At 60.9% G+C, this 27,879-nt stretch overlaps 1 protein-coding gene across 2 annotated transcripts; it reads right to left on the bottom strand.

The window, feature by feature from the left end:
• Positions 1 to 203: 203 nt before the first annotated feature.
• On the bottom strand, positions 204 to 25,319 carry LOC102455782 (uncharacterized). Of its 2 annotated transcripts, XM_075916622.1 has the most exons (20): positions 24,959 to 25,319; positions 21,613 to 21,819; positions 20,168 to 20,184; positions 19,708 to 19,740; positions 19,277 to 19,309; positions 19,128 to 19,181; positions 18,363 to 18,455; positions 16,918 to 16,995; positions 16,150 to 16,194; positions 15,997 to 16,050; positions 13,962 to 14,015; positions 13,577 to 13,630; positions 12,671 to 12,724; positions 12,530 to 12,583; positions 10,861 to 10,905; positions 10,396 to 10,449; positions 4,884 to 4,928; positions 3,500 to 3,553; positions 1,014 to 1,112; positions 204 to 258 (listed from the first exon to the last, which is right to left on the bottom strand). In XM_075916622.1, exons 1-20 carry the CDS (start codon positions 25,050 to 25,052, stop codon positions 211 to 213), a joined length of 1,269 nt encoding a protein of 422 aa, XP_075772737.1. In that variant the 5' UTR covers positions 25,053 to 25,319; the 3' UTR covers positions 204 to 210. The 2 variants fall into 2 exon arrangements, with proteins under 2 accessions (XP_075772737.1, XP_075772738.1); XM_075916623.1 differs by lacking the exon at positions 21,613 to 21,819 and having other exon boundaries at positions 24,959 to 25,315.
• Positions 25,320 to 27,879: the final 2,560 nt, after the last annotated feature.

Here is a 27,879-nt window from a genome sequence, read left to right as displayed (position 1 = left end):
GCGTCCCCACGGCCCGGGCGTCTCTCCCCTATGGTCCCCCCGCCCCGTGTCCCCCACGGCCCGGGCGTCTCCCCTATGGTCCTCGCCCCGCGTCCCCAGCCCGGGCGTCTCTCCCCTATGGTCCCCTCGCCCCGTGTCCCCCACGGCCCGGGCGTCTCTTCCCCTATGGTCCCCCCGCCCCGTGTTCCCCACGGCCCGGGCGTCTCATACTCACAGCCGAGCCCTTGGCGCCGGGATGCCGTCCGTTCCGGGGTTGCCCTAGAGAAGGAGAAGATGGGCCAGTGACTCCCACGCCCAGCGAGCAGCAGAGAGGCCCTGGGCATGGCCCGGGGGCGGGGGCCTGGGGTCTGCAGGGGAGCAGTCGTTCCACCCACCACGGAAAGAGGAGCGAATTCAGTGGGGGAGTCGCGCAGCCAGGGGCCCTCTGGGGCAGGCTATGAGGGCCGGGCCCCGCCGGGACAGGGGACAGGGGCCCGGAGCGGCTGCAGCGGGAAAGGCAGGGCTACCCAGCTAGCCAGGCCCCGGAGGGACGCTCCAATTGACTGGAGGGATGGCTCCTGACACAAGGCAGAGGGAAGAGACCAGGTCTGCCAGCCCAGGAGGGAGTACAGCCTAGTGGATAGGTCAATGCTGCCCTTCCTGTGTCACTGTGTGCCAGTCAGCTGGGCCCAGGTCCCCCGGGGTATTCAGGCCCCTAAATCCCCTTGAGTTCAGTGGACATTAGAGGCCGAACGATCTTTGGGGATCTGGACCCTCAAGTCCTGCGTGCCTCAGTTTCCCCACTGGCAGAACCAGGTTACTACTCCCCGTAGCCCCGGGTGGGGGCGGGGGCGTGATACCAAAAGAGGGTTGGGCTTGGAGGCATTGAACAGGCGGGGTCCCTGGGATTCTTCAGGTAACGCATCACCTGGGTGGGCCCTCTGCCTGCCCTTGGATTCCTGCCCTCCCCCCGGAAGGCTGGGGAGCAAAGACAAGAGCCCCTGGCTACCCCCCCCCCCCGGCCAGTTACTTACAGAGGCTCCTGCAGGTCCGGGGGAGCCGGGAGTGCCAGATTCACCTCGAGGGCCTTGGGCCCCCTCGGGCCCCCGGGCGCCAGTGGGGCCAGCTTCTCCCTGCAAAGGAAAAGGGGTAACGAGGCAAACTCCCTCAGGGGAGGGGGGCTAAATGCCCCCGTTCAAACCACCGTGGCCCAGGAGGGTCCCTGGGACTGGGCTAGCTGCTCCACCCAGATACTGTACACAGGAGAGGCAGCGTGGCCTAGTGGGTAAGGCACCGGCCTGGGCATCAGGAGAGCTCACCTCAATGCCCGACTCTGCCACTGCTGGGTTGTGTGACCCTGCCCAGCTCACTTTCCCTCCCACTCTTGGTCCATGTCAACTGGGCTCATCTAGGCCAGGTCTCCCAGCACGGTGGGGCTCTGATCTCAGGGGCACGTGTGGGCCAGCGAACACCAAGAACAGCCAAGCGCTTTGCTTCCCGGCTGCTCCCTGGTGGCTGGCGGGCGCGGCTCTGGGGGCCAGAGAGCTGGTGGGGCAGGGACGATTCTGCTCCCTGGTGGCTGGCGGGCGCGGCTCTGGGGGCCAGAGAGCTGGTGGGGCAGGGACGATTCTGCTCCCTGGTGGCTGGCGGGCGCGGCTCTGGGGGCCAGAGAGCTGGTGGGGCAGGGACGATTCTGCTCCCTGGTGGCTGGCGGGCGCGGCTCTGGGGGCCAGAGAGCTGGTGGGGCAGGGACGATTCTGCTCCCTGGTGGCTGGCGGGCGCGGCTCTGGGGGCCAGAGAGCTGGTGGGGCAGGGACGATTCTGCTCCCTGGTGGCTGGCGGGTGCGGCTCTGGGGGCCAGAGAGCTGGTGGGGCAGGGACGATTCTGCTCCCTGGTGGCTGGCGGGCGCGGCTCTGGGGGCCAGAGAGCTGGTGGGGCAGGGACGATTCTGCTCCCTGGTGGCTGGCGGGCGCGGCTCTGGGGGCCAGAGAGCTGGTGGGGCAGGGACGATTCTGCTCCCTGGTGGCTCGCGGGCGCGGCTCTGGGGCCCAGAGAGCTGCCGGGCAGGGACGATTCTGCTCCCGGCACCAGCACGAGTCTGTCTCCGGGAGGAGCCTGAGTCCATTTTCCAGCCCCCGGCGGGTTTGGGAAGGTCGTGAAGACTCTGGAGAATCGCAGCCCCCCCCCCCCCCCGGGCGGCGTGGCCGTGGCCGTGGCCAGGCGATTAGTGATTTGTCCACAAACTCTCTCCTCTTGGGATTACGGCCCCGGAGCCGAATGAAGACGCTTCAGCAGCAGCCTCTGCTCCCCTCTGCCCCCAGCCGCATGGGCAACGGGGAGGGGCCTTTGTCTCTGGGCCGCCCTTGTCGCTCCAGGGGGCCCGGCACTGGGGGAACCAGCCCTCGGGGGGAAGGGCAACCCAGGGCCCGTGCCCCCCAGCCCGCCTGCTGCAGGGGATTCCCGGGAAATAGCCCCCAGATCTCTCTGCTCCGCAGGCTCCTGCGCAGCTGATTAAAGAGATCCACAGGCTGGGCAGGAGACAGGACTTCCGGGGGCTCCCTGCACTGGCTGGAGGGGGCACCGGGAAATCCGGGGGGGGGGCAGACTCACCTGCCCCGGGGCAACTCCCTGCCCCCGCCCGACTCACCTGCCCCGGGGCTGCCCCCCGCCCCACTCACCTGCCCCAGGGCTGCCCCCCGCCCCCGCCAGACTCACCTGCCCCGGGGCTTTTCTCTGGCTCCCTCATTCCTCTTGTGCTGCCCCGGGGCTGCCCCCCGCCCTCCTCTCTGCCCCAGGCTCTCTTCTTCCTCCTGCTCCCTTGTTTCCCCTTTTCCTCCGCTCTGGTCCTCAGTCTGCTTCCTCGTGCGGGCTCCTGAGCATTCAGCCTCCTCCCCGCTTCGTCTTCTTTTCCCTCCCTGCTCTCACCCTCCCTCCCTCCCTCTCGTCTCCCCTCCTTCCCTTCCCTCCCTCTCTTCTCCCCTCCTTCCCTTCCCTCCTTCCCTTCCCTCCCTCTGGTCTCCCCTCCCTCCCTCCCTCCCTCTGGTCTCCCCTCCTTCCCTTCCCTCCCTCTGGTCTCCCCTCCTTCCCTTCCCTCCCTCTGGTCTCCCCTCCCTCCCTCCCTCCCTCCCTCCCTCTGGTCTCCCCTCCTTCCCTTCCCTCCCTCTCTTCTCCCCTCCTTCCCTTCCCTCCCTCTGGTCTCCCCTCCCTCCCTCCCTCCCTTCCCTCCCTCTGGTCTCCCCTCCCTCCCTCCCTCCCTTCCCTCCCTCTGGTCTCCCCTCCCTCCCTCCCTCCCTTCCCTCCCTCTGGTCTCCCCTCCTTCCCTTCCCTCCCTCTCTCCCCTCCTCCTCTCTCTCCGGTCCCACTAGCTCCTTCTCCCCGGCCCTTGCTCGCTGCTCCAGCAGGTGGCCCTGAGAAAACAGGCCAGGCTGGAGGAACTGAGCCGCTCGGCGGGTTACGAAAGGCCGGGCAGGGCCCTTCTGGCTGGTCCCTGGCTCAGTCGGCTGGCGACACATCACGTACCTTAGAGCCCGGGCCGCCGGGGAATCCGGGCGCTCCAGAGGGGCCGACGGGACCCTGGCAGGGAGAAGGAAAAGTCAGAGCCCCCGCGAGGAAGAGCGGCAAAGTCCCGATTCCAGGGGCGGGCAGGGTGGGCCCTTTGGGGTGGTGCCCGGACGGGAGCCCATCGGCGCCCAGACAAAGGGCTCAGTGTGGGGCGGGAAGGGTCCTCGAAGGGTTAAAATCGAAGTCAGAGGCCGGGGCTCTCGGGGCTGCTGAGATCCCTGATGTAGGCAGTGGGCACTGCCCAGAGAAGTGAGCGCCGGCCAGCGGCCCCTGCCCCGGAGTGACCCTCTCCTGGCACGGGGCTCGCGGGTGGGGGGAGCTCTCGGGGGGGCTCACGGGTGGGGGGGCTCGCAGGTGAGGGAAGCTCTCGGGTGGGGGGAGCTCTCAGGTGGGGGCTCACGGACGGGAGCTCTTGGGTGGGGGGATCTCAGGTGGGGGGAGCTCTCCGGTGGGGGGGGCTCGTGGGTGGGGACTCGTGGGGGAGGGGGAGCTCTCGGGCGGGGGTCTCGCGGGAGGGAGCTCTCGGGTGGGGGGATTTTGGGTGGAGGGCTCGCGGGTGGGGGCTCGTGAGGGAGCTCACAGGGGAGGGGGAGCTCGCGGATGGGGTGCTCACGGGTGCGGGAGCTCACGAGTGGGGGGGCTCGCAGGGGAGGGGGAGCTCGCGGGCGGGGGGGCTCGCAGGGGAGAGGGAGCTCGCGGGCGGGGGGGCTCGCAGGGGAGAGGGAGCTCGCGGGCGGGGGGGCTCGCAGGGGAGAGGGAGCTCGCGGGCGGGGGGGCTCGCAGGGGAGGGGGAGCTCGCGGGCGGGGGGGCTCGCAGGGGAGGGGGAGCTCGCGGGCGGGGGGGCTCGCACGGGAGGGGGAGCTCGCGGGCGGGGGGGGCTCGCAGGGGAGGGGGAGCTCGCGGGCGGGGGGGCTCTCCATGTGTCGCTCCCAGGCACACACTGCTGGGGAACCACACAGAACATGGTGCGCACCACTGGGGGGCTGACAGACATTTAAGGGGAGCCCAGCCATCCCCTATGCCCCGCTGGGGGGAGAGGGAGGGCACGTGGCGCTTTTGGCCTTATCGAGAGCAGGAGATCTCTGCGGGACAGGCCCCGGGTTTGTACAGCGCCAAGCGCAGCCGGGGCTGGGCGGCGCTACCGCAACACACACAGCAGCCAGCGCCACGCTCCTGGCATGGGGTGCGATGGGGCGGGAGGCCAGGCTGCCCCGGCAGGGGCCCGTTTTTACCGATATTTCCAGCCCTCTAAAGCGCCACGGGGCAGCTTTCCGCAAACCCTGCTTCCTGGGCGAAGGCTGCAGAGGAAAGAAACGTTTGCGCTGAACGCAGAGCACTTACCGGGGGGCCGGCGGGGCCAGGGAGACCGTCGTTGCCACGGGCACCCTGTGGAAAGAAGGCAGCGGGTCAGAGCCTGCTCGGTGGGTGACCCAGCAAGCGAGAGGCCAACAGGCGAGACACTGCAGCCTAGTGGGTAGTGCTCTGGACTAAGACTCAGGAAACCTGACTTCTGCCCCCAGCTCTGCTGAGATCCTTGATCTTGTTTTTCTCTTGTTAGCTCTTTGGGGGCCCAGGCTGCCTCTGGCCCCCTACTGATGGGCACTGATCTCAGCAACCCTGGGCCACACCTACTTGGGGATGTGGGTGCAGAGGGCCGGGGTGAGCCCCTAGCCAAATCCGGCCGTGGGAGCGGAGCAGGGATCTGGCCCTTTCGATGTCAAAGGAAGGAGTTTTGACTCCGTTCCCATTAAAGCCGGGGCAGGGATTTTTGCAAGCCACTGGGCGCTGCGAGTCCAGTCCCCTCGGGACTGTAAGCCGAACAGCCTCTCTTCACACGGGCTGTACACGAGGCTGCGGCCCCTGGGGGCTTTAGGGGAGCACAGGAAACTTGGCCACCCTCTTGATAAGCAGACTTCTGGCTAACTCAAATCGTGCCAGAGCCTGGATGTTGCCAGAGCAGAGCGCCGGACTAGGGAGGTTCGCCCGGTTCTACGTTGCTGCTCCTGCAACGCCCACTCCAGGGCATCTGAGGAAGTGGCCTTGGCCCACAGGAGCGGATGCCCTAATAAATCCGTTAGTCGCCGTTATTTCCAGATGACAACGTGAGCTCATTCCACGCGGCCATTCCGTTATTTCGAAATCGTTTGGAAATAACGGGCGGCGTCTTCCGAAATCTGTCACCTCACTCGAGCAGGAACGACGCCTCTTCCCAAACCGCTGTTTCGAAAAGGCCTGTGTGGAGGCTCCGCTGCTGCTGTTTCAAACTAGCCCCTCCCCAGGGCCAATCACACGAATTGCTCCCAGCCCCCAGGGGCTCTAAGTGGGGGTAGCGCGTCCACGCTGGGGAAGCTCCTCGTGCTGGTTTCGAGGCGTCCCGCAGTGTAGACGTACCGGCGATGCCACGGGACGCCTGGTGGTTTCTGCAGCTCCCCACTGACACGGCTGCCCTCTGGGACTATGGGGTAAGAGCCAACACAGCTCCACTGAAGTCCTGGGCCCAGCTGTAATGCCACTGGGGGCCATGGGGATGACCAGTTTACACCAGGATCAAAGGGCCCGATTCTGGCTTCTCCCGGACCACGGTTTGCACCCTGGCGTCACCCCCCTGCCTTCCGCAGAACGACTCCAAGTGGTCAGAATCCGGCCTGTCTGCCCCGCCCTGGGCTCCCCGCGCACCCCCCGCCGCGGCTGGTCCCCAGAGCAGACAGCCGAGTAGCCTCCGTCCGGTCCCCCACCCGGCAGCTGCCGAGAAAGCCCCGGACACGCTCCAGGGGCTGGGTATGTGGGCAGGGCCTGGGCAAACCGGTGCTCTGCGGCGGCTCCACGCGTCAGTCTGTGCGGCGTTTTACACCCCCATGGACGCCGGGGGGGATCCCGTAGCTCCTGGCTTGACACCAGCGTGCCCGGGAGCGGGGCCAGGCCTCTGATGTGTCCGCGGAGCAGCCGGGCTGGGCTCGGGCAGCTGGAAAAGTCTCGTCCGGGAGGAATCCGTCACCCAGCGGGGAGGGGCAGAAGGAGGAAAGCCGGCGACACCAGGAAACGCTTCCTGTGACTTCGGGCTGCTGGGCTCGGCCCCGGAGTGAGCTCCCGGGAAGCAGGAGCCCAGGGACGGACAAAGACCTGTCCTGCGAAACGCGCCCGAGGGGCTGGGCTGCAGGTGTGGGCCCACGAAGCGCTGGCCTGGCTCGGGGGCTGTCGATGGAGCCACCCGGCACCACTTGCTGCCCCAACGTGGGACTGTCAGGAGCGTTCTGGGCTCTTCCTCCTCCGGGTTAGTCTGCTCCGGGATCCTTGGCTTTAAGCTTTTCTCTGCAACCAGGCTGGCTAGAACCCGGCTGCGTCGTGAGGAGACGGTGCCGGGGCTTTCAGAAAACACCCACGAGGCTGCCGGTGCTGGGGCACAGCGAAGACTGGCTCTGCCTGGACTGGCCTCCGTTCGGACCGACGCTGCAATGCGAACCGGCTCGGCCCGGCCGTGCTGGGCTGGGTTATGGCGTAACTCTGACACCGGGGCGGGGAGGAGTGAATATCCAACCAACCTGGCCCCCTAGGCCGTTCAGGAAATGCCAGCCTGGATCGGTACAGGAGCCTGTCCAGCCGGGCGTCCCGGCTCTACTGGATGCCAGCAACAGGTGCAAGAGGCCTGCCAGGACACAGCTGCCCTCCGGGAAACTTCAGCCCAACTCCACCGTGGTATTTAGGCAGCGATCGCTCGCTGAGTTGGGGCTCTCTGAGCAGGGGGGGTTAAACCGACGGGAGCTGGGCCACTAGCTACCTTGGAGAATCTGAGATTTCCTCCTGAGCCCCCTGGTTGGATGTTGGCCTAAGCCCAGACCCCACCATGCCCGCCCACCCTGACACCAACACACCTTCCCTGGCTCATCTCCCCAGCCAACAGGCGCCTGCAGGAACAGGGACTGGAGCTGGAATCTCTGGCCCAACTTCCCAGCCCTGCACTGGCTTTCGTGTGCTCAGCGAGTGGGGCGGGGGTTGTGCTCCCAGCTGACACCTGGAAGCCCGGGGGACTTTGGGGAAAATGTAGGAAACGTGCCCAGGCACAACAGGCCTATCAGGACAGCCCTGAGCCCACGGCTGTGCTTAGCAGTGCGTCGGCTGTGTGTAGCTACAGCTCTTCCATGTATTGTGGAAAGCGCTGGATCTGCAGCTTTGCTAAGCAACGGACAAAATGCCTGTACCAATAGCGTTGTGAAGCACCGCACTGAGCACCTGTATCTACAGCTTTGTGAAGCACCACACCAAGCGCCCGTACCTACTGCACCAAGCGCCTGTACCAACAGCTTTGTGAAGCACCACACCAAGCGCCTGTACCTACTGTACTGAGCGCCTGTACCAACAGCTTTGTGAAGCACCGCACCAAGTGCCTGTACTTACAGCTTTATGAAGCACTGCACTGAGCGCCTGTACCTACAGCTTTGTGAAGCACCATACCGAGCGCCTGTACTTACAGCTTTATGAAGCACTGCACTGAGCGCCTGTACTTACAGCTTTGTGAAGCACCACACCACGCGCCTGTACCTACTGCACCAAGCGCCTGTACCAACAGCTTTGTGAAGCACCACACCAAGCGCCTGTACCTACTGCACCAAGCGCCTGTACCAACAGCTTTGTGAAGCACCACACCAAGCGCCTGTACCTACTGTACTGAGCGCCTGTACCAACAGCTTTGTGAAGCACCGCACCGAGTGCCTGTACTTACAGCTTTATGAAGCACTGCACTGAGCGCCTGTACCTACAGTTTTGTGAAGCACCATACCGAGCGCCTGTACTTACCGCTTTGTGAAGCACCATACCGAGCGCCTGTACCTACAGCTTTATGAAGCACTGCACTGAGCGCCTGTACCTACAGCTTTATGAAGCACTGCACTGAGCGCCTGTACCTACAGCTTTGTGAAGCACCATACCGAGCGCCTGTACCCACAGCTTTGTGAAGCACTGCACTGAGCGCCTGTACCTACAGCTTTGTGAAGCACCATACCGAGCGCCTGTACTTACAGCTTTATGAAGCACTGCACTGAGCGCCTGTACTTACAGCTTTGTGAAGCACCATACCAAGCGCCTGTGCCTACAGCTTTATGAAGCACCGCACCGAGCGCCTGTACCTACAGCTTTGTGAAGCACCGCACCGAGCACCTGTACCAACAGCTTTGTGAAGCACCATACCGAGCGCCTGTACCTACAGCTTTATGAAGCACTGCACTGAGCGCCTGTACCTACAGCTTTGTGAAGCACCATACCGAGTGCCTGTACCCACTTTTGTGAAGCACTGCACCGAGCACCTGTACCTACAGCTTTGTGAAGCACCGCACCGAGCACCAGTACCTACAGCTTTGTGAAGCACCGTACCAAGTGCCAGTACCTACAACTTTGTGAAGCACTGCACCGAGCGCCTGTACCCACAGCTTTGTGAAGCACTGCACTGAGCGCCTGTACCTACAGCTTTGTGAAGCACTGCACTGAGCGCCTGTACCTACAGCTTTGTGAAGCACTGCACTGAGCGCCTGTACCTCCAGCTTTATGAAGCACTGCACCGAGCGCCTGTACCTACAGCTTAATGAAGCACCGCACCGAGCGCCTGTACTTACAGCTTTGTGAAGCACCGCACCGAGCGCCTGTACTTACAGCTTTATGAAGCACGCTGCTCTCCTACAATTATGCTGAGCACTACTCAGAGCACCTGAGCCTCCAGTTTTTACACAGCACAGTGAGCTCCGGTATCGGCCGAGTCCCCGTCCCTCCACGGTGCCTAACTCGGCCGGCTCTCCAAAGCCGTGTGCTGCGCCTGCCCCTTGAGCTGCGCCCCCCCCCTCCTCCGGGTCACGCTGCAGTAGCTCCCGCTGGGGACAGACCATTACTCCTCTCATCCTGCTGAAAACGCTGCGCTGGCTGGAAAGTTCCCGCCCGGCGCGGCAGAGCTCAGCCAGCCCAGCCCCCGCGGAGACGCTGCGAGCCGGCGGAACGCTGTTCCTGGCGGCGGGCTGCCTACGCCCCCTCCACGCGTGGAGGCATGGCTGTCCTGAGTACGCCACTGGCGGGGGGATTTCAAGGCGAATAACCGACCGAGGAGGCGGGCTCTTGGCAAGCAAGCGACACTAACGGAGGGGCAGGGCCAGGCCAGATTTTGACGCGTGCTCGGCAGCCAACACGCGCCCGGCCTGCCCGGAGTGTTAGACACACCAGGGCTCCTTTCACTGCCGCGTGGGAGCTGAGCCCTTCGGAAAGCCGAGAGGCGTCCCTGGGGACGCAGACGATATCTGCCTGGCTGGGATTCTGGGCCTGGCTGGGATTCTGCTCTGGTCTAAAGCATCACAGAGTTTCTCCCGCGCTGGGGGCACAAGAGGTGCCCTGGCATTAGTGCTGTCCAGGGGGCGAGGGGAGGGGAGCTCTGATTAGTGCCAATTGCACTTTTCCCACTGGAATATTTTTTCAACGGGAAATGTATTTTCCTGCAATCTCCCCACGACACGTCCGATTTCTTACACGTTTCTGTTGGCCTCCCCCCCAGAGCAAACCCTCTGCAAGCAAATGGCTGCGTTTTAGGGTCTTGCGACCACCGCCAGGGACTCCTTGGATGAAAGGGGAAAACCAGATCGTGGGGTCGAATATCCCAGAGGGGCGAGAATCATTCCCCACCGCTCTCCAAGGCAGGGGGTGGTGCACACGGCCCCGTCCCTGGGCGGGAGCAGAGGGTATTTTGCAGGGGGGATTTGCAGGGAAGTATCAAGATGCTCGTAGGCTCCTATTATTGTCCCGGTTTGTTATGCCCCTTGCTGGGCAGCATGGGGCTGCAGGGGGGGGAAGAGCAGACAGTCTGGAAGGAAACGTTAATACTCACAGCCGCCCCGGATGAGCCCGGACGTCCTCTTTCACCTGGGAGACCGCGGGGCCCCTGTCAAACAGCAATGAAGACGATGGGGCATGTCTCAGTACAGCCCTCTGGTCACAAGCCTCGAGCGCCGGTAGTTACACCCGAACCAGCGCTAGGGGTGTGCCAAAGCCACCCAGCTAAGCCCAACCCCCAGCTCCTCTGCTCCTGCACCGAGTCCCCTTCGCACTCTCTGTGCCCCGGGATAAATTACAGCAGCCTCAGGGCTGCTCTCGCTTCCCCATGTGTTTGGGGACATCGTCCCCTGGGCAAATCCCTGCCCATCCCCCCACCCCTTTGCCTGCCTGGGACGTGAGCTCTGCTGTGTGTGTGGCACAGCGGGGCCCTGATCTCGGCTGAGGCTGGTGCAGAGCCCAGCGCAACCCCGCCCACCCCCAGGCTCTGCGATCACAAACATAACCATCCAGAACTCACCATGGGCCCGGGAGAGCCGTTCTCACCAGGGGATCCAGCTTCGCCCTAGAACATCAGAGGCAAAGGGAGTTAAGTCCCCTCCTGCCCTTGTCCCCTGCTCCTGTAAGGAGGCGGAGCCGGAGCCGGGCCATCATGCTACAAACACTCCCACTGATTCCCACGGCGGGGAGTCCTGCAGGCAACAGAACCCCCCGAACTGAACACTGGGGCCTCGCGCACTAACAGCACACCTGGCTGTCAGCAACAGGGGCGGGTGATTCCGCCAGGGGGGCCGGGACCCTCGTGGGGAGCTGCTGCCGGGAAGGAGGGATGCAGGGGGAGAGGATGGAAATGGATCAAGGGCTCCACCTGGGGAAAAGACGGACTATATGCTAGTGCTGGGGGGGGCACAACCGGGAGAGTATGAATGGGACAAGCCGGCGGGAGGGGGGGCACAACCGGGAGAGTATGAATGGGACAAGCCAGAGGGAGGGGCACAACCGGGAGAGTATGAATGGGACAAGCCGGCGGGAGGGGCACAACCGGGAGAGTATGAATGGGACAAGCCGGAGGGAGGGGCACAACCGGGAGAGTATGAATGGGACAAGCCGGAGGGAGGGGCACAACCGGGAGAGTATGAATGGGACGAGCCGGAGGGAGGGGCACAACCGGGAGAGTATGAATGGGACAAGCCGGAGGGAGGGGCACAACCGGGAGAGTATGAATGGGACAAGCCGGCGGGAGGGGCACAACCGGGAGAGTATGAATGGGACAAGCCGGCGGGAGGGGCACAACCGGGAGAGTATGAATGGGACAAGCCGGCGGAAGGGGGGGCACAACCGGGAGAGTATGAATGGGACAAGCCAGAGGGAGGGGCACAACCGGGAGAGTATGAATGGGACAAGCCGGCGGGAGGGGCACAACCGGGAGAGTATGAATGGGACAAGCCGGAGGGAGGGGCACAACCGGGAGAGTATGAATGGGACAAGCCGGCGGGAGGGGCACAACCGGGAGAGTATGAATGGGACGAGCCGGCGGGAGGGGCACAACCGGGAGAGTATGAATGGGACGAGCCGGCGGGAGGGGGCACAACCGGGAGAGTATGAATGGGACGAGCCGGAGGGAGGGGCACAACCGGGAGAGTATGAATGGGACAAGCCGGAGGGAGGGGCACAACCGGGAGAGTATGAATGGGACAAGCCGGCGGGAGGGGCACAACCGGGAGAGTATGAATGGGACGAGCCGGCGGGAGGGACACAACCGGGAGAGTATGAATGGGACAAGCCGGCGGGAGGGGGCACAACCGGGAGAGTATGAATGGGACGAGCCGGCGGGAGGGGCACAACCGGGAGAGTATGAATGGGACCAGCCGGCGGGAGGGGGCACAACCGGGAGAGTATGAATGGGACGAGCCAGAGGGAGGGGCACAACCGGGAGAGTATGAATGGGACGAGCCGGCGGGAGGGGCACAACCGGGAGAGTATGAATGGGACGAGCTGGCCCGCGAGCCGTGCAGCCTGTGAGCCTTGGGGTAGGTGCCACCTCCCACGACGGTTTCGTACAGCGCCGAGGGCAGCAGGGCTCCGGCGGTAACTTTCCCCTCGGGCTGCTCCCGCCCTGCAGGCCCAGAGAGCCATGCGGAAGGTCCCTTTTGGACAGCAGAGACCGGGCTCCTGGGGGTAGCGCTCACCTTAGCACCTGCAGCTCCGGCTTCGCCTTTGGACCCGTCTAAGCCAGGGTAGCCCTAGGGAGAGACGCACAGTGCGGTTATTCTCCCAGCGAGCCTGAGCAGGGGGGCAGCCCCGGGCGAGTCACAACCCCGCCTGCTTACCCTGTGCCCCTTGACTCCTGGCAGCCCCGGGGTTCCTGGGAAGCCTCGAGCACCCTAAAAGGAAAGACAGGGAGGTCAGCCCAAAGGAACGGCCGGGAGCTCGGGGGGGAAGGGAGCGAGTTCCCCAACTGTGCTCAGACGTCCCATTATTCACTAGCTCCAGGGACAGGACTGGAATCTTCCTCCGGCGCATCGTTGGTCAGGGACACACAAAGGGTCAGATTCCGACAATTACAGCCCTGCGTGGATTCGGGCAGGGATCCACGTCGGCGTCAATGCACCGCGGACGCCGGCGGATAGAAAGCAGAAAGCCACAAAGTTGCACGGTCCTAGAGACACAATGTGCATTTGATGCGCCCGTATCCACAAAACGAGCCACGGATAGCTGTGTCCATATCTGCGGGTGCGGATACCAGCGGATGTAAAGCAGATCTCGGGGAATCTGCAGGCTCTACAGATTAGAGCCCTATTAGCGTAATATCGAGGGCCGTGTAGGGTAACAGCTAGAGCCAAATTCAGGTAACATAGAGGCCTAGGTCAGCATCACATCTAGGAGCCTAACGCAGGATATGTAGAGCCAGATCCCTTAGCAAGAGGGCCAGGCCAATTCACACCACCAGGACTTGCTGCAGATGGTTTGCGCCAAAGCCAGCATCTGAGTGGCTGTGAGCGCAGGGCACTCAGCACAGCCCCTGCTCTGCAGTGGGCAGGGACTGAACCCGGGTCCAGCCGTGGGTCTGAATTCTGCCGCCCTGAGCCCCACGCTGGTGGCAACAACCTGGCGTCTCTTTGGCAAAGCCCAGGCGGGTTTAACGGTTCATCCCCCGACTTCTCCTGCGAGCTGGGCCGGCGCCGGCCGCCTTCCTGCCTCGTAACCCAGACTTCGCGGCCAGGAGCCTTCGTTACCTGAGGGCCAGGGGATCCCCGTTCACCAGATTTGCCAGGTTTGCCAGATTCGCCCTGAGAGAGAGAGAGAGACCCCTTAGCGTCCCTCGGCGCGAGCCCGGAGCGCGGCGCAGCGAGAACCCGGGACAGAGGCCTGCGCGCTGACCCCACAGGCCTTCCGGGCAGCCACGGCCCCCTTGTGAGCCTCGGGGCGTTACACTGGGCACAGCAAGAACCGAGCGGAAATAACCCCAGTGCTGATGACGCTGGGTGCTCGGCTACATGCAACTCGCTGCAGCTGCCTGCAGGGCCGTGGGCTCTGCACAGCTCTGCCAACCAGCAGGCACCGAGCTCAGCCGCTGGCAGAAGCTGCCATGCAATGAACGAGCCGATCCAGGGTACTTACGTCATCCCCAGGTTTCCCAGGTGGTCCGGGAGGCCCTCGGGGACCCATTGCACCCTAGAAAGACAGAGAGAGTGAGCAAGCCGTGCCAGGCAGGCTACAGGTGGGAGAGTCCGACTCTTTTCACTGGAGTCACAACAATCTATCATCACGGGGCTTACGGGGCCTGGGGGCCTCTCAGTTCAGGGTAACTCAGCTAATGGGCTTGGAACATCACGCTGCCTCAGTGGGCGGAAGGACTGGCTTGGGGGTAGGGCACCTACGAGGTGCAGGGGCGGGGGCGGTGCCGACAGCTGTAGCAGCGCTGGGACGGGCTGCAGAGGCCCTCGCCGTGAGCTGGAAACTTCCTCCCAATACCCTCTGCTTCTGTGTGCGCATGGGTATGCACGTGTGAGTATGTACGTGCGTATGTGTGTATGTTCATGTGTGCACACGTGTGTGTGTGCGTGTGCACATATGTGTGTGTGCACGTGTGTGGGTGTGAATGCATGGGGGGTGTATGTGTGTGAGCATATGCGTGTGCGCGCGTGTGCATGATTGCATGGGTGTGTGCACGTGGGGGTGCATGTGTGCGCGCGTATGCGTGTGTGCAATAAACAGAACCATAAAACCTCTGGCTGCGAGCTTGGCAGCTCTCAAGGGCTACAGCGCTGGCCTGGCTGGGCGACTCCCGGGACTTGGAGCTACAACTTGTCAGCCAGCAGGGGGCGCTCTTCTCCGTGCGTGAGCCGGGCCAGAGGGGCTGGGCAGGACACACAGCGAAGCTCTCCTGCCAAAGGCCCCCAAGTCGCTGGTTCGAGGACTAGGGGGGGACGGGACGAAAGGGAGAGAGGAAGAATTCGGGGGGGATGTCCTGAGAGTGAGATCGGCGACGGGAGGCTTCTGGGACTGAGCCACGTGACCCAAGGGAAGCCAGGGTGACCCTCCACTGCCGTCCTTCAGGCCCGATGGGGGAGCACCCGTCCACACTGAGCCTCATGGCGCCGTTTTCAGGCCATTTCCTGGCCTTTGTTTGCAACCCCACAACAAGCCTCACCAGTGGGCTGTTTGCCCCCCAGAGCATCGACGCCGAGGTTACACAGGGCCCAACGAGCGCCGAGTCCTGGTGCCCCACTACGTGCATTGCCATTGGCCATCGGTGCGTGGGAGGGAGGGTAAGTTTGTGGGAAGAGCGCCAGCGTGAGACACAGCCATCCTGGTGGGCGGGGCTAGCCCTTTCTCTGACACAGACTCCCCGTGTGGCCGTGGGAAAGTCACTTAACCACCCCCATGCCTCAGTTTCCCTGTCTTTAAAATGGGGAGTTATCTTTCTCTCACTGCTTTAGGATACCGCCTGTGAGTCTCCCAGACAGGACAGTGTTTTCAGCACAGCAGGCCATGCCTTGCAGTCAGTTTTTACCGAGTGGGCCTCTCCAGACCAGCATAAGACAGGCACAGGCTCAAATACCGAATTCCACTATCAACTGGACTCCCCTTCCTCCTAGATATCTGCACCCCGTCTCTCCGTGCCCCTTTCCCTTTGGTCACCCTGCCACACAAAGCCATCGACTGGGTGCGGACAAAGCTGTTCTTTACACCGTCACCTCCTCAGCGCACAGCGTCGCCGGGCGCCTCACAGACTCCCCCTGCGCCTGACACCGCCTGAGCTGTGAGTCGGGATCCGCCCCACGGAGCCACCTTCCTTTCTAGTCATCAGCTTAGTCCCCAGCCTCTTGTGCCTCACGCCCAGACGGGAGATTTGCCAGATCCCCTGCTAGGATGCCCTGTCCCTGCTAGTTATCCTGGGAACTGCGTGTCCAAATCCCTTGGGCTACCTCTGTGATCTAGGCACAGCTCCGCCAATCAGCGATCCAGCGGCGTGGGCGCAGGGGAAGGGGGGCTCCTGCGGCGCCGGTGTCGGGGCCTCTCGGTGGGGAGAGACCACCTGGGAGTCTGACGCTCGGGGAGGTGGGCGGGGACCGCTGGGGGGCTGCGCGTTCGGGCGGGTAGCGGGGGGATTGCGCCCTTGGGGCCAAAAGCAGAGTCCCCGGTTACTCACTGACGCTCCGGGCTCTCCAGGCTCTCCAGGGTTGCCTTGAAATCCTTGAGGACCCTGCAACAGCACAGCAAAGACGCCTCAGTGACGCCCTCCCCAGGGGCTGGTCGCCCCCCCGCAGCGAGACCGCTCGCTCCCCCAAGGGCAGGTACTTACAGGGGATCCCGATGGCCCGGGGGGTCCTCGCGGTCCCATAGGTCCCTACGTCGGGAAACAAAGAGCAGAGTCGGTAAGAAAATCTCCACGCGCCGGGAGAGGGTGGAGCTGACGGCCCATAAAGAACAAGGGTCTTTCTGCCAGGGAGGCAGGGAAGGGCTTTGAAATGACCCCTTTTATTCGCAGCCCCCCCAGAGGCAGCACCAAGAACTAGTCCCTTCAGCAGCGGCTTGGAGGGAAGGGAAAAGAAGCCGCACGTGTTCCCCTGGAACCTGGCCATGTTCACTAAGCTCCATTCACCGCCTGCCAAGAACGGCTGGAGAGCAGACATTTCCTGCTGGAAATCTTGTGGGCTCCTGAGGCACAGTAGCTGCTGTCATGCATTCCTCAGCCCGGGGCCAAAAGCAACAGAGAGCAGCCCCTAAACAGAACGCCCAGGACCCGGGAGGGCGCGTTTCAACGATCTGGCGCGTGACTGGCGGGGCCTGGCAAGCAGAGCGCAGGCCGAGGTATTAAGTCATCTTGGTGCGAAGGAATCTTTGGTTCCGCAACCGCGGGGCTGATTTGGGGGGTTGTGGCCAGGGGACAGGGACAGAGACTCTGCTGTGCAGAATTCCATCACCACGTTATTCACCAATATCGAGCAGCGTTTTAATGGCCGGATTAGCCACCCCCAGCCCCGGCCAAGCTCAACCCTAAAGAGCAAGCCTCTCGCAAAGAGGACGCCCAGCATCCCAGAGGCCAGCAGGAATCGGAGCGCTGTCTTACCATAGGTCCCTGCATCACACCCATCTGAGCGCCACCGGCCTTCTCGTCAAACCCTCCTGCCATCTGAGCAGCAAAGTTCTGCAAACAGGACCAGAGCACAGAGCGGCTGAGTGGGAGGCGTTTGAAAGAGCAGGCAAGAATCATCAAATCATAGATCACTAGAACGGGAAGGGACCTCGGGAGGCGTCAAGTCCAGTCCCCTGCCCTCAGGGCAGAACCAAGCACCATCTAGGACAGATCATCTCTGACAGGTCTGTCCAGCCTGCTCTGCACCTGTACCTGATGAGCAATTGGTTTCATGTCGCCAACAAAATGAGGCTTTTTAGGTCTGGTATTCAGAAAAATCGTAACGATTTGCTGGACATCAGTTGGAGGCAAATATGCAAAAAGTTCCACCAGTTTGTTTTAAATTTCCTCTGAGTTATAACGTCAAGGGAAGCCTCTTTCTCTGGGGCTGTTTAGAGGGGGGACATTTTTGTGAAGAGTAAGAAAAAAAATGTAAAAGACCAAACCATTCCGGTACTGTCGTGTGCTCTGTTTTGGAAAAGGTTCGCTTCTAACAGACAGCGAAGGACACTTGCCAAAGACAGAAATCGTCCCCTTTTGTTTTTATTTTTTAAAGGAACTTGCCAACCGGGCCTCTTCATTCTGAAGAGCGATTCATTCCCTTGAAAGCCGGGGAGGCTAGGAAACGCAGGCACGATGACTCTAATGATAGTGTTCTGCATTTGAGGTCATTAAAAATGACCTTTTGATAAGGCGCCATTGAGTTAAATTTGCACCAAAGCAATAAGCTTGATCACGCACAAGGTAAGACCAACAAAAATGTTTCCTTGGATTTTTGTATAAAATTATCCCCGTGGGGTATCTCCCTGCCCACCTCCCACCCCACAGACGTCAGTCACCGCACAACTGCGCTGTGTACAGGAGTCACGGATATAGCTGACCAGGAACAGAACAGGGGAATTAAAAGGTTCCCTTGTGGTATTTGCCGCTTTGGGCTACCTCAGGAAAGCCACTGACTAGGAATATTAGCAGAAGTCTAAACATGCCCGTGCACCGTCTGCTCCCAGCGGCTGCAGCTGCAGGTTAGCACAAGGGGCACCCTTGTGTGAAACCGACTAGGGACCGAAGGCAGACAGCGGCTAGAGGGACAGAGGCCTTTCGCTGCAGGCCTGCCCAGTGCTTAACGCAGGAGGGGGATCAGTAGCTGCAGCGCAAGTAACAGATGACGGGGAGGAAGACGATAAAACGGTTGCCTTGCATTCTGAGTAACGGAGATTATTTACATGTTCTTAGGAGCCCTAAAACAACATAAAAGTCCTATTGAATCGGCGACTCCTGCTGAATGAAACAGGATCGGGACCCAGTGTAAAGGCCCCTTCAATCAGTCTGCTCAACCACAGGTCCTGGATGTGAAGATAAAAAAGAAAGGGGGTACTCACTCCGCCAAGCCCAGGGGGCCCTGGAGGACCTGGGGGTCCGGGGTTTCCAGGGGTGCCAGGTTCGCCATCTCTACCCCGAGGGCCAGGAGCACCCTACATGGAGCAAGAAGAAAGGTCACCCCAGACTAGCAGTCTGGCACCCTTTTGGCGGATGTAACGTGAGTCGTTGGAAAGCCAAAGGGCGATTATTTATTCTGAATAATCAACTCTTCATTCTGTAGGTTCCATGGCTGGTCTATCGCAAACATAACTATTAACACAGAGCGGTGCCTTCAGTGCTGGGACGGGCCTGGCCCCCGCGTGCGCGAGCTACACAGCACTAACTGTTAGCAGCAACTCATTCTCAGTGGCCCACGGCCGGCCATTCAGGGCTGAGCGTCCTTATGACTCCTACAGAGCAGTGCTTGGGGAACCGGCATGGAGACAGCTCACAGCGTATCCTCGTCATTTTACACATTCCTCGTTATTAACTATATGCCACGGCCATGGGGCATGGTCCTTGGAAACACTGCACCGTCCTGGAACCACAGCGCTTTGGATATCTAGGGAGCTGGTCCATGCCTGAGTGCTCTAGACATCACCAGAATCGAGATGGCAAATGAGATCGCCGTCTGCTCTGAAAGAATATTTCTCATGTTCAGAGGCAGAAATACTGAGATGGGCAGGGGCCACTGTGATGCTCTTGGAAGTATTTAATCCCCGGGGTGGGTTTTTGGGGAGGGTCAGCTCTTTTGCCCTCTGTTGGTGGCTTTTTCTTAAACTCACTTTTTCTCCTTTATCCCCACGGTCGCCTCTTGGTCCTTGTTCCCCCACAGGTCCCTGAAACAGGTGAGACAAGAGGAGTTCAACGGTCTCCGAAGAATTGTCTTTGTCCCCGCCCCCAAACATTGTGACAGAGGATGTGAACTCCTCACCTGGGGTCCAGGTGGCCCTCTTGGTCCTACAACCTGGGTGGGAGAGAGAAACGCAGGGAATCTTAGCGGAGAAGGAAGCTCACACAGAGCCCGTCCACACTGCAGGGCTTAACTCAAAATGAGCTCCACAAATTGAGCTACTTCACTTATTTCGAAATCAGTAGCGTCTACTCAGCACTTCTTTCGAACTGGAGCACTCTTCCTCCCACTTCCCTTACTCCTCCCACAGCGAGGGTCGCAGGAGTGGGAGGAAGAAGTCCTCCAGCTTGACAGTATTGTGACACTATTTCAAAATAACCGCCGGCTGCGTAGACGAAGTTATTTCGGAACAGTGTTGCAGTGTAGATGTGCACACAGAGCCCCCCAAAATCACCCTCCCCACCTCCCTGGGAAATAATGGCGGACACGCAGAAAAATGGATTCAAACTCACATCTTTAATATCACCGGGTTCTCCTTTTTGTCCCTGCAACGCAAAGCACATGGAATTAGACAGCAGAATCAACGCCCCCCCAGCCTCGCCCACAAGCACACCCGTCCCAGGAAATGCACCTAATCAGCTTCCTGTGCGCCCGCACAACCCTGCCAAGGACTGTTCACACTGGCGCACTCTGTGCTTTAAGCCCATAAACTCTGCCAGATGAACAGTGTCCACGCTGGCCAGGGTGCACCGGTCTCACTAAACCGGCACAACTTGTGTATCCACCGGGGGTCTGACTCCGTTGTCACCTGCATGGGCCTTACAGCGGACTGACTCCAGCGGAGTCACTCCTGGTTGACAGGAGTGTAAACGGAACAGAGACTGGAACGCAATACCCTCAACACTGCAGTAAAGGCGGAAGTCGGAAGAAGGTGCCGGTGGTTGAGATAAATAAGACTAACAAGGGTCTCACCTTGGGCCCAGGCTGCCCTGTTGAAACGAGAGAGAGAGAGAAAGGGTCAGGTCGGATATGCCATCACGACAGCACCTCGCGCGACAAGTCACTGGCTAAGACGCCAGGGAGGGATGTGATGGGGGTAACGCCGGTTTTCTCCTCTCTGCCCAGTGCCTGAGTGCTGCTGTCACCGCTCTGCCGGGGGCGGCCGGAAATTGGCCAGCATTTCACGTACACAGGCAAAGTTTCATGCAAAGCATGGTGGGATAACAGGCTTCCAAACTGCCAATGGCAGGTGGCGAAAACGTCAGCTCCGTGGCAGGCTGGTCCCCCTGCCCTCCCAGAACGGACCGGGGCAAGGTCACGAAGCAGCCGGAGAATTAGGCGTTCAGAGGAAGAGGGGGGTTAATAAACACGCGCGCAAGACCAGGAAAATCTTCTGAAGCCAACGTGCCAAAGACCAAAGCGGCAGCGTTAAGAGCTACGTTCGGCAGGGTCCCGAATCAGCGTGGGAAATCGTGACCGTTTGCGCTCAACCCTTCCCGGACACCGGCAGGCTGAGAGCCCTTCCCCGCTCACAGGGGGGTGCCGGAACCATAGCCTGTGTCAGCAAAGGGTTAAGAAAGGCGACTTCCGCTTTCAATGGGACTAGAACAGAGAAGGTCTCACAGCGGCCCTGGCCCTGGGATGGGTCCTCGGTGGAGGATCTCACAACGCTTGGCAAGCGGGAGTGGCTTTTGCCCCAGGTTGGGCGAGTCTGAGAACCCAGCCCTACGCTGCAGCTGGGGGAGGTCCAGGGAGTGGGGTTTTTTACAAAGCCAGGCACAGAACGTTGACTCTCAGGATCAGCCGTCACCCCCATCAACTTGGAGGTTCTTACCGAGCTGGCTCAAGGTCATTTTGGAGGGCGCGCAGGAATGAAACGAAAAGGAGTTTTGATCCTTGCCGGTCCCAGAACCACGTTTTTAGATCGCAGCTGGGTTTCCAGCACACCCTGCAATTTCTGGCCCCTGGGGAGTGGCTAAATACTAAGAAACCAAACCAAAAAAATCCCATGCCCTGTGTACTTAGCACTGTGCCGCTTCCGCCTTCATGGCTTAGAGATCTGTGGGCAATGGGTTTAAATAAGGCCCCACTGCTGCTCAGGGCCTTGATTTGCAGGCATGGCAGAGACAGCTTTGGGGTTGTCTTGGAGGCTTGGTCCTGCCTGAGATGCCCTTAGAACTGGGGCTGTCAGACTGACCGGTGATGTCTCGTCTGTGATTTGGCCAAACTGTTATTTCAGACCTTCTGCGTCCTAGGCAAAGAGGTGGACCCAGCGGAGTCCAGGAGAAGTGGCCTTTCCTGGCTAGGTCCCATGGATGCCCCAGCCTCTTGCTGGGTGCTCATCCACTGGGGGGCTATTGCGCTTGGCAATGAACTCGAGTAATTTATTTATGGAAGGGAAATAAATAAATTACGACCGCTGACAGCAGGCTGGTCAGTTGGGCAGACAGGGCAGCATTCTCCGAAGGGGATCTCGGGGCTGGGACAGTCTTTCATGTCTTCGCAGATTATCTCGTCGCAGAGGATATTCCCTGTGTCACAGACACAGATCCGGCAGGGCTCGGGTTTCCACACATCCTTATCACTATACCTCTGCCCATCCTGCACACAGCTGCCTGCCTCCTCTGTGCCAAAGGGAAAGGAAGGGAAGGGGGAAGGAGACGCAGTGGGGGGTGAGAGGGAGGCAAAAAGGAGAAAACCAAAAGGGAGAGAGAAACCATCAGCATCGGTTACAGGAATCCCAGCCCAGCTGCAACAGGGCACAGAAATAACCTCCCGGGTTCCCGGTCCAAGCCAGCTCCCTGGGGGCACGGTTCTGGGTCTCCCAGACACCTGTCCTTAGACACCCCACAGGCCACTCCACAGACACAGCACAACTCAGAGGCCTGGAGGACAAGGAAGAATGGTCTCGAAGGCCCAGGCTCCTCCTGCTACTCACACTGCTGTAAGCACCCCCCCTGTTAATTCCCCACCACCCTCACTTTGCCTGAGCAAAACTGACGCCACAGCAGTGCCCAGGCACCCAGTAGAGTTCAGGGCAGCCACAGCCCATGCCCAGCAAGCCCACGTGTCTCTTTTCTACAGGGGCCGGTGTGCTCTTCCAGCGCACCAGGCCTGAGCTGGGTTTCACACGAGTTCTACGCAGGTGTGGGAGCCAACTGAGTGACTCCGGATTCACGCCAGTGTAGACAGGGAGGAGAATCAGGCGCGGATTCCCTCTCTCAGCACTGCCCAGAAGGGGCAGCATTACACCAGTCTGCTTTGTTCAACTTCTCCCCCATTGCCCACCAGGGGAGAAAAACTAGGGAAAAGGCGAAGAGCAAAGCGACAAAGAAAGGTCTTTAAATGCCCCCGGCTGCTTCTGGAATGCACGCTGCAGACAGAGACCTGTGGCAAACACAAAGACAGCCCTGGCTCGCTCTCCAGGCGGAGTCTGGTTTTCTAATCAAAACACCATAAAAGAGAAACAAACTGAATCAAAGTCAAAGCCCATGAATGGACCAAGGAGCCCAGGGGTGGAGGAGGGGAACTGCTGCAGTCTTGCGGGGGAGGGGGGCACAAAAATGCAAAAGGAACAAGCATCCAGAAGTGGAGAGGAGAGTTCACTGTCCTATTGTCCTGATGGCAACACATCTTAACAGGGGGAGACCCATAAAAATGTAAGTGCCTCTGCGGCGTGTTTCTCCCTCCCCCTCCGAAACATGATGGCAGCAGCTGAGAGGACAGGGGGGCCTTTGTGCAGGGAGCCCGGGCACCTTGGGGAGCCCAGAGGACCCTCCCTCTGATGAATGGGGCTTTTCTCGAGCACACACAGAGCTCGATTCAGGTGGCGCTGTTAGGAACCAGTTTAAATAAATAAGGGCAGCATTTCGGCTCCATCTGGAAGCGATCGCTGCCAATCTCCCCTGTGCAAACAAGCTGCTCACAATGGGGAATTGAGCTCCCTCCATGACCTGGAGAAAACTTTTGCAGATGAGCCTCCGAAAGGGTGAGAGCCATCGGAACACAAAGTAAGTTCCCCTCCTGGAACGCAGGGTGCGAGTCTTTGCTTTGGAGAACAAAGCTCAGGGGCATGCGTGGTCCCCCTGCTTGTGCTGCACACCTGAGGAGCTCAGCCACACGCGGAAGGGTGGCAGCTAGCGGGCTGCGGGCTGACCTAGAGAGGCAGGCAGGGCGGCAGAAAACTGCTTAGAGGAACCACTCTGCTAAGTTTCGCTGCACAATAGATGCCGCTGTGGGGAGAGCATCTTCCTACAACAGAATTAACTAACCAATCCGCAGCCTTTTGCCAGGAATAGGAACAAGAAACAGAATTAGCCTTGGCCACAAGTAGCCAGATTCCCAGGCGTAGCCCCCAACGTCTGACCTCTCCTGGGATGGATGTGGCAGTGGGGCTAGGAATGAGGTGACTGCCACCCCACCTGGCGTCAGCCCCCCCCCCCACATTGCTCCAGCCTCACTGGCACGCAGCCAGATGAAGGTGTCTCACTGGGAAATCTTACAAATCCGACCCTTTTGTCAGGAACCAAGCCAGTGAGAAGGGCCTAGCAACGCCCCTGCGCCTGCAGGAATTTCACCTCCTCCTTGCTGGACTCTCCGGCTGGTTGTGGGAAAGACGGCGAGGCCCAGAAGCAAGGGAGCAAAGAGGCATTTTCAAGCTCGCTCGCTCTCTCTCCCCCCCCCCGAAATTGATTTACAGTCTGGAGCGTATGGAGACAGGGATGGAATTTGAGCAATAGGAAACCTGCCCAAACAAGTGAAAAAAATCCTTTCTACCTAATACAGTTTCCAGCTTCCAGGCTGAAGAATATGCCAGAGCAGAAGTTTGTCTGGGGTAGGGGGAAGGGCTGGCTGCCCTGGACTTCACTGTCACATCCTGCAGCTATTGCACACGACGATCGGGACTTGCAGAAAGGGTAAAATGTTGGGGATGGGACTTGTCCCCTTGCTTCCCTCTTTGGGTTCGGGGGGGATGGTGAGCGGGGGGAGAAGTTGAACAATCTGTCTAGTGTGTCTGTCTGGAATGCCTCTCATCCTCCAGGTGGCCTCATCTTGCGGGGGGAGGGGATTTCTTTTCTGATCCTTGAACGAAAAGGTGGTTAGCCCTCAACTTCTGCACCTTACACCCCACCCCAGCTGAGAAGCGGGTGGGAGAGTTACGTACGGAAGAGCTACAGAAAGGTCTTTCTTTGTAAGCCTCCGGCTCTGGTTTGTCCCATTGTCTAGCTCCCCCGTGAACCCCCCACCCCACTCCGCTTGGCTGCATTAACTCTTTCACTGCTGCTGGAGGCGGGGAGCCGGTTTGTCCTCGCTGGGGTGGGTTCTGAGCCCTTTGGAGGGTGGAAAGCAACTCAGAGAGGGGGGTTGGAGCCGAAATAATAGGCAGGGATTAATGAAGGCACGGCTCTTCCAAGGCCACCCAGCCTTAAAAGGGACAGGACTCCGCTTCTCCCATCCACGTGCATCCAGCGTTCAAGTGAGCCTCATCCAGGGTCCGGAACGCCGGGCCGGCTCCGAGCAGAGAAAAGGCCCATCCCGGGGGGCCTCCGAGCTCAGGTTCAAACATGAGGCCAGTTTTCCAGGTCTGCAGGAACGTTTTTTCAAAGCCACCTCTCCCAGGTCTGCAACCCTTGCTCCCACCACCCCGTCCCTCCCGAAGCTGCAGCGCCCCGCTGCCTGGCTCTGCCCTAGCTGTGGCGTGGAGCCCACCTCCCCCTTCCAGGGGAAATGGCCAAGGGGGGAGAAGAAAAAGGTGCCACTTACGGATATCGTCCTCCTGACACCTGACCACGGCTAATGCAAGGAGCTGGATGGCTGCGAGCAGCACTAAAGTCCTTGAGTGCCCAGAGCTGCCCATGTCTAACTGTGAGACATGCAGGGCTCTGTGCGCGGAGGAGAGAACAGGAGGCTGCTTTTCCCCAGGGGCTACCGAGCCTTCATGCAGCCGATCCTCCCTCGGTGACTGGAAGCAGCAGGAGAATCCAAGGTACCAGGGCCCCAGCAGACTTCTGCACCGCCTGCTCTGGGCCGAGGCACCGCGTTATATGGCCCCTCTGCCCTCTAGGAGCCGGTGTATATGCCCGGAGCTCAGTCCTCCCCTGCCCCCAGCCGCGCTGTAACCTGAGCCCTGAGACCCCTCCTCCTGCCAGCGCCGGAGCGCAGGCCCGGAGCCAAAGGGGCACGGAGCGGGGAGGGGAGGGTCCTGCCTACCCCGGGGCAGGGTCTGCGGACGCGCGCCAGGGAGGGGCGAAGTCCCCCCCCCCCCCCCCGCGCCCCACTTCTCGGCACAGCGCGCGGGAGGCCCCGCTCCGGGCGGGCGCGCAGCCGGGAGAGAAGTTTGGGGACGTTTCCGAGCTGGGCGCGCGGAAGGGGGTCTTGGGTCCCTGCCGGGCTCCCCCGGCAGCTGCAGCGGGGCGTAGTGCAGCCCCCCCCCCGGGGCATACAATCCGGAGTGACACCCCTGCGCGCATCTGAGTGCGCACGTGGGCTTTTCGCTCCGCTATCGCCCAGCCCAGACCCCGGCCCCTCTGTTCCCGCGTCCCAGCCTTCCCTTCTGCTGCCCCCGGGTCTCTCGCTGCCCCCCCCCGGTCGGTCCCCTGCAGGCAGGGTGAGTGGCAAATTGGGGGGGGGGGGGTCGGGTTAACCCCCTTCCCTTGACACCAGCCTCCAGGGCCGGGAGTCCCCTTCGCCTGTGCCCAGCCTGGGGGGGGCGAGCTGGGGGAGCCGAGAGCCTGCAAACCGCACTGCAAGCCCTGCCTACCATGGACGCCGCTTCCAGCCGAGGGAGGGCGGGGGCTGCAGCACCGCCCCACCCACCCCCAGCACCCATGGGAGCTCGCGGGCTCCCGGGCTCGGGCATGCCCCTGGGGGATGAGCATCCCGGGCTGGGCCAGCTCCGGGGGGGCCTGTCCCCTCGCTGCACAGTCGCTGCCTGAGCCGCTCTCTCGATGGGACGCGCGGACCCCAAAGCGACAGTCTGGGGGGGGGGGGCTGCGTGGGCCGAGCAGAGCTGGGGGGGGCTGCCCTGTGCTTTGCACGTGCTAGCACCGCGGGGGGGCCGGCTCGAGCTCCCCGCTGCAGCCAGGCCCCGAGTCCGCCACGGCCTGCAGCACGCGCTGGGCACCAGGCGCGGCACCTGCCACGTGCGCAGCCGCCGCGTCCCGGGAGCCGCGCTACGTGCGCGCGGGGAGTCCCGGGCGCAGGGACAGAGCCGGGCGGGGGGGGGGCAGCCCCACGTCCCAGCCAATAGCAAGTTGAGGCCTCGAGCGCCCATTGGCGAAGGGCCCGGCATGGGCGGGGCTCGGTGCGCAGTTAAAAGGCGCTGCCGGCGCGATTCGGGGCTAGAGCGCGCGGCAAAGCCACGAGGTGAGATCGTAGCTCGGCTCCTGCGCCCCGCAGTCTTCGTTGCTCTGCTTTGCATATCATTTGCATATAGCCATAAACTGCTGCAGAGAGCCAGTGTGGACTCACACACACACGTGGGAACCCCACACAGCGCATACATCACCAAGACTAGGCAAGCCACACTCAGAGACACACACACGTGGGAACCCCACACAGTGCATACATCACCAAGACTAGGCAAGCCACACTCAGACACACACACACACGTGGGAACCCCACACAGCGCATACATCACCAAGACTAGGCAAGCCACACTCAGAGACACTCACACACGTGGGAACCCCACACAGTGCATACATCACCAAGACTAGGCAAGCCACACTCAGAGACACTCACACACGTGGGAACCCCACACAGTGCATACATCACCAAGACTAGGCAAGCCACACTCAGACACACACACACACGTGGGAACCCCACACAGCGCATACATCACCAAGACTAGGCAAGCCACACTCAGAGACACTCACACACGTGGGAACCCCACACAGTGCATACATCACCAAGACTAGGCAAGCCACACTCAGACACACACACACACACACACGTGGGAACCCCACACAGTGCATACATCACCAAGACTAGGCAAGCCACACTCAGAGACACTCACACACGTGGGAACCCCACACAGTGCATACATCACCAAGACTAGGCAAGCCACACTCAGACACACACACACCCCGCCCAGTGCATACATCACCAAGACTCATCTCCGAAGCCAGTTGGCGGTTTCCAGGGAAAGCGCAAAAGCGAAAGGTCCAGACACCACTTTATTACTGGGACGCCTCTGATGGGCAGCTCAGGTTAAAACCGTTTATCCAGGAATCTGAACGTCCAAAGAGCTCTCAAATCCACATGCATCCTCAGAGGGACTTGAAAATCGCTGTGCTCTTTGAGGGTCTGAAGCAGAGTTTGGAGGAGGGGGCAGATTAAGTCATGTGACCCGGGGCCTCCCAAGATACTAACCCTTCAAAAATAACCATATTTTTTTGCACGGAGTGAGGGAAAGGATTGGAGGCGCAACTACACAATGGAGGTTGCTGCATTTTCTCTGATCTCATCTGGTGCCTGACCCCAATGCCCTCCCCAAAATCCAGTAACTGAAAAGAGCAATCGCATACGGTATGCATGTCGTTGGCTTCCAACACAGAGCCTGTGGATTGTTAGCCTGACATTTACAGTAGCTCCAGAATCCACAGGAATAACGGGAGGCTTGTCTACAGTTGTTCTTACCCAAGCCCTTTATTTGAATACACTGAGCATTTCCAACACCAGCAAGA

The sequence above is a fragment of the Pelodiscus sinensis genome, unplaced genomic scaffold (assembly GCF_049634645.1).
Source record: "Pelodiscus sinensis isolate JC-2024 unplaced genomic scaffold, ASM4963464v1 ctg176, whole genome shotgun sequence".
Taxonomy (NCBI): Eukaryota; Metazoa; Chordata; order Testudines; family Trionychidae; genus Pelodiscus; species Pelodiscus sinensis.
This window is presented reverse-complemented; position numbering and strand designations above follow the sequence as displayed.

Excerpts from the sequence above, each read along its gene's own strand:
- LOC102455782 (XM_075916622.1), bottom strand. The coding sequence starts at position 25,052 with ATGGGCAGCTCTGGGCACTCAAGGACTTTAGTGCTGCTCGCAGCCATC. Across the intron at positions 14,016-15,996 it reads CTGGAGAGCCCGGAGCGTCA|GGTGCAATGGGTCCCCGAGG; the intron begins GTGAGTAACCGG and ends CTGTCTTTCTAG. Across the intron at positions 3,554-4,883 it reads CTGGCCCCGCCGGCCCCCCG|GGTCCCGTCGGCCCCTCTGG; the intron begins GTAAGTGCTCTG and ends TCTCCCTGCCAG.